Source organism: Rosa rugosa, chromosome 4 (assembly GCF_958449725.1).
Source record: "Rosa rugosa chromosome 4, drRosRugo1.1, whole genome shotgun sequence".
Taxonomy (NCBI): Eukaryota; Viridiplantae; Streptophyta; class Magnoliopsida; order Rosales; family Rosaceae; genus Rosa; species Rosa rugosa.
In genome coordinates, this window is record NC_084823.1 from 32,755,431 (window position 1) to 32,765,336 (window position 9,906).

At 34.8% G+C, this 9,906-nt stretch overlaps 1 protein-coding gene across 1 annotated transcript; it reads left to right on the forward strand.

Moving 5' to 3' along the window:
• The first annotated feature begins 4,017 nt into the window (after positions 1–4,017).
• On the forward strand, positions 4,018–9,500 carry LOC133744669 (uncharacterized). Its single transcript, XM_062172739.1, has 8 exons — positions 4,018–4,101; positions 4,189–5,554; positions 5,736–5,989; positions 6,053–6,133; positions 6,222–6,331; positions 8,732–8,831; positions 8,914–9,023; positions 9,218–9,500. Exons 1-8 carry the CDS (start codon positions 4,018–4,020, stop codon positions 9,498–9,500), a joined length of 2,388 nt encoding a protein of 795 aa, XP_062028723.1.
• Positions 9,501–9,906: the final 406 nt, after the last annotated feature.

Here is a 9,906-nt window from a genome sequence, read left to right on the forward strand (position 1 = left end):
AATCAATCAGATCTGTTCGTCTCTCACTTTGTGGACTGCATGTTGTCGATCTCCACTCTCAAAACAGGTCAGAAGCTCAAAGCTCACTTCTTTTCATGTTTTGGGAGCTAATTAATCAAAACCAAGATTCGATTTGGCTTGGGTTTACTCCAGGGAAGTGGTCTTTTATTTCAACAAATCAAATGAGATATTTGTTTTTCTGGGCTTTGCGCACTAACAAAAATAGTGTATATTTGATTTTATGTAACTTTGGTTTGCATTGGAATATTTGGATATATAATCTAGATGATGCTAATATTTGCAGAGATTGTTCACTGTTGAAGAATTGGCTTTGTATAATGGGACTGATCAAAGTTTGCCAGTCTTGTTAGGAATTGGGGTACCTTTTTACTTTCTCTCTGTTTAGATGTGTATATGATTACTAATTATCTGTGAACTTAAACTTGGTGATTCCTAGAAACTAATTCATATTTTTTTATCAGGTCGGTTTTTGATGTGGTGAAGGGAAAGTCTCATTATAGTGAGGGTGGGGGTTATAATCATTTTTCTGGAAGGTGTGTTCCCTTTTATACATGTGTTGAATTTTGTAAATGCTATTGTTAGACCTCCTGCAGTCTGAACTCTTCTTCTTTTTTGTAATCAATTTCATTCATAATGTACAGCATAGTTCATCTTATGGGGTAAAAATGTTTCAATAGTGCCTTATGGACTGGTTAATTTTGTGCAAACTGAAAAGATCCCCAAGGGGACAAGCTGAAGTACACAAGAAATATTCAACCAACTCTCTGCTTGAATGCGTCATTGCACAAGCATATTGAGTGGTAAACTTCTTCATCTTTATTTAATTTCTATGTAGTACAAAGATACAGATTTATATCACCGAACAAACTCACCTCTAAATCATTTGTTCCGATGTTCAGACATATTCACATTTTGACATACAGAACTATACTGACTGTCTAGACATTGATTCTGTTCTGTCATTCCTAACTCAAATGCTGCAACCAAATTTAAACAATATTAGTTTACTTTGAATATCTAAAGAATAAACAGATTGTCTTCAAATTATTCATTTGAATGAACATTTAAAATTTGATAATACACACACTCACCACGTCTTGATGTCCTTGATTTAACCTCAAAATGTTGACCTCTCTTAGAAACAGAACCTTCACTTTGAACTGTACTGGAAACAAAATTCTGATGATTATAGATTTCTTGCATTCTCTTTTGATCATTATAATTTTCAGCATGACCTTGTTGTAGCAATTTTTTTGTTCTGCTGCATCTCATCTTTGACGCCATAACTGTATCAAAAAAAAAGATAAATGACTTAAAATCTTTAAACGATTATGCTTTATAATCTGCAAATCAATGTACAATCTATAAATTAAACATGACTATATATTGAATACATTTTTTGATAAAACTAAATTTGTCTATACAAAAATTATCACTTGTAACCACATCAAAAAGGCAGAAACAAAAAGATAAACAGTAAACATTTGTTCAAAATCTATTGAAGTCAGATTCCTTACTTCTTTCTCCATACACAAAAAAATATATATCATCAACAAAACTAAATTATTCACTTTCAGCTAAACATTCAAGGCAATTTAAACATAAATTCGAACTTATGCATATATCAGGAACAAATTCATAAATTCATAAGTCAATTTATGCATATATCAGATTAAAGTTTGAGTCCTGCAATTGAAAAACCAGGTGCGTCTTATCTAGCATAAGGTCAATAAGAAACTCAACATTAACTTCCAACAACTATTACAGCAATGTATGCATCTTTTCATATGTTTCATTGTAACTGCATCATGGGGTGTGTATTGAATTTGTAGAAAAATGTTTGAACTGAAGTCCACAACATTCACCATACTATGTTGGACATGAAAAATTGTGTGCACATTGTTCATAATGAATTACTGTTTCTCAGCCCTGTTTATGTTCTTTGTATATCCTTAGATTCTCTACTTATTATGCTTGCTCATGCAGGGTATCACTCTCTTTGCATGTATTGCTGCAACTCTTGGACTAAAATATTGCTCGAGTCTGCTTGAGAACTGATCTCAAAGGTAAGCGATCCATCTTGGTTAAGTTTGAAAATTTTACTTTTTTTTTTTTGTGAATTTATTTTGCTGGCATTTTGTTTTGGTTTTGAATAAGGAGTAGTTTAGAGAGAAGCACAGAAACATTGCCTCAACAAATCAGTCTCTGCTGTAAGTGAATCTCATTTCCCAGATCTGCATGCTCAATTCTTCTTGATATGATTTTTTTTGGTTGCTTTGCAGAAATGTTAGTGTTGGTCCATAAATATGTCAAGTTGTTAGTCAATTTATGATTCATAAATTTGAACTTATGCATATATCAGGATTACCCAAGCAATTAAAGTTGGTAGTCAATTAAAGTTGTTAGTCAATTAATATCATTTGAGTCCATTACAACATTTTTGTTTTGTTCCTGCACTCCAGACCTCAAGATTTGAGCTTTTGTCTTGTTCACTTTTGATTACAATTGATTAAAACCTCATGATAAATCCCAAAAGCCACCGCTGCATGACAAAGTTTCATTTATGCAAACAAGAGTCCAGAAGATTTTGACAAGAAGCCATTATATTTGGCTAGTGCATGATTCCATTTCTTATCTGCTAAGTGCTAACGCCACCACCACAAGTAGCCAAAAGTTTTATTTTTAATTATCTCTTAGCAAAATAAAAGCTCTCAATTGCTTTTAACTTCACCCATGGCAGCAACGAAGACATGTATAACTTCAAAAAATGAAAACAAAAAGTCTAGAATTATGAGATTGATAAGTAGTTCATTTCATATCTAATTGTATCTAGTCACAAACTCGTACTGCATCATATCTAATTATCTTGTTAGTTCAATTTTGTTAGTTTGGAATGAAGAAAGTGATGGAATTGGATTGGTTTGAAATACTTGCTTGCTATATTCATCTGACTAGTTAATCAAATGCTTAATCTAAAGATTATCTGATTATGTATATTCCAAGTTTGAGAACATATTTTTTTCTTGTCTGGACATTATTCCGCTATGTTAAAAGAAAAACCTTAGTTATGACTCTTTAGTATATCTTGATGTTTTTGATTTTGATGAAGAGACTAAACCAATATATTCCAACTTGATTTTATGCCTCTACTTTGTCTTAATACTGCTTTCTTCACGAACCTCTGCATTATTTTTGGCACTTTGGCCAGCAGCTGAAATAGATACCCATGCAATTACCCAACTTAATGTCATTCTGCTACTAAATAATCAAACATTTTAATGATTAAGTTGCTTTTAACACAACCCTACACAACCTACCATTCATGCCTATAATTAAAGCGCACACACACACACACACACACACACACACACATATATATATATATATATATATATAATTTGATTTGATTTTTCCATACATATGACTTTGCCTGAATTATTCTTTTTGTTTTTGGTTACAGGTTCTTTGCATTATAATCTCGTTGTTCGATCTGTGTCATTTGTCTTCCTCTTATCAGAAGCTCTATCTATTGGTTTTGATTCCAAGTAAGGCTCCTCTTTTTGTTATATTGTTTTTGATGATAATATTTGGTTGTAAATGTAGTGGAAAGTTATGCCCTTGATCCTTGTCTGTTGCATTTTGTTTTAATTGGTATGTTGGGGTTCTGATATAAAATCTATGACAGGAATTCTATAATTCTTATTATTATTTTTATTACTCAATGTCTTCTCCAAAGTAATGAAGCTCCCTTATCCTGCATGTGTTTTATGACTTTGCATATATCTGTGCACATTAGATTAATTAGATGTTAATCTAATATACATATTGTATCATGTGTGTTCTGTAATTAAAGATTTAGTTTTGTTTATTTCTGCTTGATGTGATGTTGTTCATTTAATGTAGAGATTTATTGTTAGTATAGTTGGTTTATATTTTCATACTTAGCTATTTGTGTTACTGTATTTCTAGCTGACATAGATATTGATAAGGGAAAAAATGGACAAGTCATGGGTTGATTGGGCAGATTGGTGTTCTAAGCCATATCGTGCGAAGTTAGAAGATTTCTTGAACTTTGCATATGTCAATAGGGATCCGAGTTCAAGGATTTACTGTCCTTGTAGAAAATGTGAAAACTGAAAATTCTTTGAAAAAGTAATTGTGCGACAGCATCTTCATGGTAATGGGTTTTGGAAGAAGTATAAGATCTGGGATAAGCATGGTGAGTCCAGGGATGGTGCTAATTCATTGCATAGAGCTGAGATGTTTATGGGGTCAAATGATTATATGGAAGAGGATATGGTTAGACTAGTCCAAGAAGCTATAGGAACAGCAAATGTTGTTAGACCACATGATGAGAGTGGTGGAGAAAGTTCAAATCCACTTGTTGGGCCAAACGAGTCTACTAAGCAGTTCCTAAAGTTGATGAAATCTGCAAACCTTCCATTATATCCTGGTTCTAAGAAACATACAACATTGTCATTCATTGTCAAACTCCTACAGGCGAAAGTGTTAAATGGTTGGACTGACAAATCTTTCAAAGACTTGCTTGACATATGTAACGAGTCTATGCCAGAAGGTGTAAACCTTCCTAATTCTTATTATCAAGCTCAGAAGTTAACTGAAGATTTAGGGTTCACGTATAACACAGTGGATGCTTGCCCTAATAGCTGTATGCTTTTCAGAAATGAAGACATAAATCTTGATCAATGTTTGATATGTAAGGCATCTCGATGGAAAGAAGATGGTTGCAGTTTAGTTTCTGATTTGGGACCTGGGAAACGGAAGGCAGCAAAACAAGCAAGATATTTTCCTTTGAAACCAAGGTTGCAGAGGTTGTTTATGTCCTCTAAAACTGCAACGCTTATGAGATGGCATGCCGAGAAACGAACTAATGATGGTGTGTTTAGGCATCCTGCAGACTCTCTCGCTTGGAAGGATTTTGACAAGAAACATCCAAGTTTCTCTGGAGATATTCGCAATGTAAGACTTGGGTTGGCCTCAGATGGATTTAATCCATTCCGGACTATGAACATAGTTCATAGTACTTGGCCTGTCATACTAGTTCCGTACAACTTACCGCCAATTATGTTGATGAAGCAACCTTTTATCTATCTATCTGTGTTTATTGATGGCCCAAAAGGACCTGGTGATAAGATCGATGTTTACTTGCAGCCACTCATTGAAGAGTTGAAGGAATTGTGGGATGAGGGCATAGAAACTTTTGACGCATCAAGCAATCAAATGTTTCAAATGCATGCTGCCTTACTTTGGACGATTAATGATTTTCCTGCCTATAATAATCTATCAGGGTGGAGTACAAAAGGTGAATATGCATGCCCTTCTTGCAACTCTGAAACTGCTTCTATATGGTTGCCAAACGGTAAAAAGTTCTCATATGGTAGCAGCCGGCGGTTTTTACCTTATGATCACAAGTATTGGAAGGATCCCAGATCTTTCAATGGCTTACGAGAATATAGACGATCTCCTACAACATTATCTGGAGTAGATCTTCTCACCCAGCTTCAATCGAATGGTATCCTTACAGAGTATAGAAGAGAAGATTTGCAGACAAGGCAAATGATGGGGCCATAGAAACCTGAGAAAGATCCTTTGAAGAAAAGGAAGCACAATTGGAAGAAAAAAAAGTATATTTTTTTAGCTTCCTTATTGGAAGGATAATCTCATCTGTCACAACCTTGATGTCATGCATATAGAGAAGAATGTGTGTGACAATGTTCTTGGGACCATACTAGGAGTTGCTGGAAAATCAAAGGACAATATCAGTTCTCGACGTGATCTTGAGCTTATGGGAATTAGAGAGCAGTACCATGTGAAGAGGAGGGAGTCCGGTTCAGAATACTTTAATCCTGCAGATTTTGAGATGAATAATGATGGGAAAGATAAGTTCCTCGTAGCCTTATCAGAAACAAGAATGCCGGATGGTTCTGCTTCTCATATTGCACGGCGGGTACGTTTGAAAGATCGAAGTATCAGCTGTCTTAAAAGTCATGACAATCATATTCTTTTACAGCAATTGATTCCATTATCTGTACGAAGTTCTTTACCGAAGAAAGTGGTCGAAGGGCTTATTGATCTGGGCAAGTTTTTCAAAGTATTGTGCTCCAAACTAAATTGTGCAGCAGATTTGGAAGAGGCACGTTCTCGTATAGTGGTGAGTGACCCTTTGTGATCTTGAGAAGATATTTCCACCATCATTTTTTGATGTGATGGAGCATTTACCTGTCCATCTAGTCCAAGAAGCATTAATTGCTGGTGCTGTGCAGTTTCGGTGGATGTACCCCATTGAGAGGTATCTGTTGACTTTAAAGGAATATGTACGTGACACGCTCAAAGTAGCACGCAATTTAACCCTGTTGTCGAATGTTAGTATAAAGAAAGTAGGGATCGTTCTATCCGGGGAATGAGGGTACACCTGTAATTGTGCAAACAAATAAAGAATTAAAATAATAAAGTATTATTTACAAAAAGAATAATAAAAAGAAAAGAAAATATATACAAGTGAACACAAATAAGGGGGGGTTTAAGATTATAGAATCAGATTTAAAATTAAATAAAATAAAGAGAATGTAAAAACACATTTACAAGGGTGGAACGTAAGGAACAAAGATCAAAACTACATCCATATGCAAGAAATCCGGTTACAATTCTAATAGTTGGTTATCTATGAGACGAGAATATATCAACCAAGAAACAAAGATCAAAGCAACCAATGTCCCTTATTTTACTTCCCTTTACACAATTGATCAAGCAAAGCACCTAACCAATATATTTTGAAAACAGGTTTCACACAATCAAAGCAACCATGCAAACTCAAGTTTCAAATCATTAAGAGCAAGTGAAAGTTTAGTCAATAATTGTATTAATCCTAGTACACAAAGCATGTCTATTCAATAACACAAACCAATTGATTTCGACTTTTGTCCAAAGCCTTTACTACTTATTCGAATTAGGGTCACAAAGCATGAACCTAATTACTAGCTCCAATTATATGCAATCATTCTAAGTTGCGCACCAAAGAACAAAAACATATAAAAGTTTTCCATAAAACAAAATCAATTGATCAATCTCACATAAGTAACATATAAATCAACATATAGAAATCACAACTTTATTTCAAAACATATAAACGGGCTTTAAACTTTGCCCTTAACATTATTTGTTAACTAGAATTCATAGTCTTACAAAATCAAACAAAGAAAACAAGAGAAAGGATATAATACACCTTGAAAGATGAATGATAAAGCCTTGAGACGAAGAACTTGAAGATCCTTGAAAGCAAGCAATCTTCTAGGGACGACACAAGGGTGGATGGCGGCTAGGAACTTGATGTATTGCATGGCTTCTTCTTCTTCTCCTCTTTGCTTGAAAATGCAGAACTAGAAGACTAGAGAATGGAAAGAAAATGGAGAGGAGATGGAGAGACAAAGAAGATGAGATGGATGAAGGAAGAGATGTTTATTTTTTTCACAAAATAGGGTATTTATAGAAATACATTGTAGTGTGAATGCAATGGTAAGAAGTCCATTATAATGGCTTCAATGATCATAGCTGCAACTCCACATGGTTGCTGCAATTATGAGAGCTGCCATGCTTGTTGCTTAGCTGCCATGCTTGTTGCTTCCCCATATACTTTATTCCACACAATTCTTCATACCTATATTTACACACTCAAGTACTTATCTATACACTCAAGTACCTATTACAAGATATAGATATTTATACTATAATATATTTATACTATAACAGTCTAAGTTTCTGTCCAAATGGTACTCAAGTTTGAAAACAAACTAAGATAGAAGATGAAGAAACAAAATTGAGTTAGAACTCCTTTGACACAAAACAGATTTCCGGCAGACTTGACCTCAGTGCACTAAAATGATCATAACTTCTTCTAGAAAATAGATATCGACGAGCTGTAAAAAGTTCTGGAAACTAGACATCCGTAGCTTTCCAACCATATAAAGATCATAATTTTCTGAGCTCTGAGCGATTTTTGACACTCCGTTGAAGTTGACTGATCTGCACTGACAGTTTTCCGAATCTGTAATGGATTTGTGATCTTCTTGAGACTTCTAGATGCTTCATAGACGTTCCATAGACTTCTCCTGGCTTCCACAGGTCTCCTAGTATGAGTAGAACTCCATTTCTTCCTTTCTTGATTATTCTGGCGCCCTTTATGCTCTCCTTAGCCATTTTTGGACCTTGAGACTCCATTTTACCTGTATAACACTAACTAAGTTAAATTGATCAAGATAAAGGAAATAACTTAGCAAAATATAGGGTTTAAACATTATAAACATCGCATTTTATGCTCCTATCAGTACGTAACAGAGCTTGTCCGGAAGCATCAATAGCTAAAGGTTATCTAATGGAAGAATGCATGAATTTCTGTACCCAATATCTTAAAGATGTGGAGAGTAAGTCAAACAGACCGTTAAGGAGAAAGAATCGTGATGACCCTGAGAAGGGAAATTGTGTTCTCAGTGAAGTTACGCGCATACAAATTCATCGATGGTTCTTGTTTCATACAAGGGCAGTCACGCCATTTCTCAAGTATGTAATGAAAATAACTCTGCATATTTCTTTCAAAAATTATGTATATATGATTATGTGTTTTCTGGTCGGAAGGAACATGTTGATTCTTCTTCAGGGATTGTAAAGTATGACACATCGGATTTTTACTGTGCAGGGAACATCTTACTGCCATTAAACAACAATTTCCGGATGCAGATGACCATTATGTTCAACATGTTCATTTTGATGAGTTTGCGACCTGGTTTAAGGATCATGTGAGTTGTTAGGTGTTTTCGTGTACATTATGTTCAGTAGTACTTTTGTAAAGGTTTGCTTTAATTTATTTGTTCCTCACAGGTTATAACTCTGCAAAACACAAGTGATATCTTGTTATCAGAAGAAATTATTGCCTTGTCTAGTCCTCCTAGTCCTTTAGCAACTAAGGTGAATTCATATACATCTAATGGGTATTCTTCCGTGTGAAAAGTGTTGATAACAAGCGATCAAGACAAAATAGTGGTGTAGCTTTACAAGCAGATACCATGAGTGTCGGCAATAAGAAAAATAACAATCCATGTGTAGATGTTTTACCATATTATGGGAGATTAACAGAGATTATCAAAGTCACCTACTCTGTTGATATCAAATATGTGTTGTTCAGGTGTGATTCGATACATCCTGTGGTAGGGATAAAATTAGATCCTTTTAACTTCACTTTAGTTAACTTCAATCGATTGTTGTATCGAAATGATCGGGTTGGGGATGAACCATTCATCTTAACATCTCAAGCACAGCAGGTGTGGTATGCTCCAGATCCTTCAGGACAAGGTTGGCTAAATGTCGTCGAAATGGAGTCAAAAAACTTCTCTCATGTGCAAACTGACAATACTGAAGAAAATGATAGCTCAGGGGAGTTAATGGATGGTGTTGAAATGGATGAATAAGGCCATTACAATAGAGATGTTATGACTAGTGCATATTGGCCTTAATGTGTACTTTAGTATTCTTCCTGGAACTTTTTGATAAGGATAATGATTCATGTTTGAAGTCAAATATTTGTAAGGGTGTCATCATTTTGAGTTTCTAGTTAATATCTCAGTTCCCTTTCCCTTTCATGAACTTTGTTATTTTATTTAGTATGGAAGGTTTGAGTTTTTAGTTTGTACCTCACCAACACCAAATTTAATTGAGTTTGCCTTCTTATTGCAGGTGACCATGAAGAAAAGGAAGGTTGGGAGACCACGCACTATGTCTGAGTTTTTGACTTCAAGTGGATCTAATTCTTCAAACAGCAATGGTTCCTCATCGCAGTCATCCTATAGGTCTACTAATCCACCTCCTATACCCCCA

Coding starts and splice junctions, on each gene's coding strand:
- LOC133744669 (XM_062172739.1), top strand. CDS start 4,018: ATGGACAAGTCATGGGTTGATTGGGCAGATTGGTGTTCTAAGCCATAT. Junction 4,102..4,188: donor ATTTCTTGAACTTTGCATAT/GTCAATAGGGAT, acceptor ATTGTGCGACAG/CATCTTCATGGTAATGGGTT. Junction 6,332..8,731: donor TGGATGTACCCCATTGAGAG/GTATCTGTTGAC, acceptor TTTACTGTGCAG/GGAACATCTTACTGCCATTA.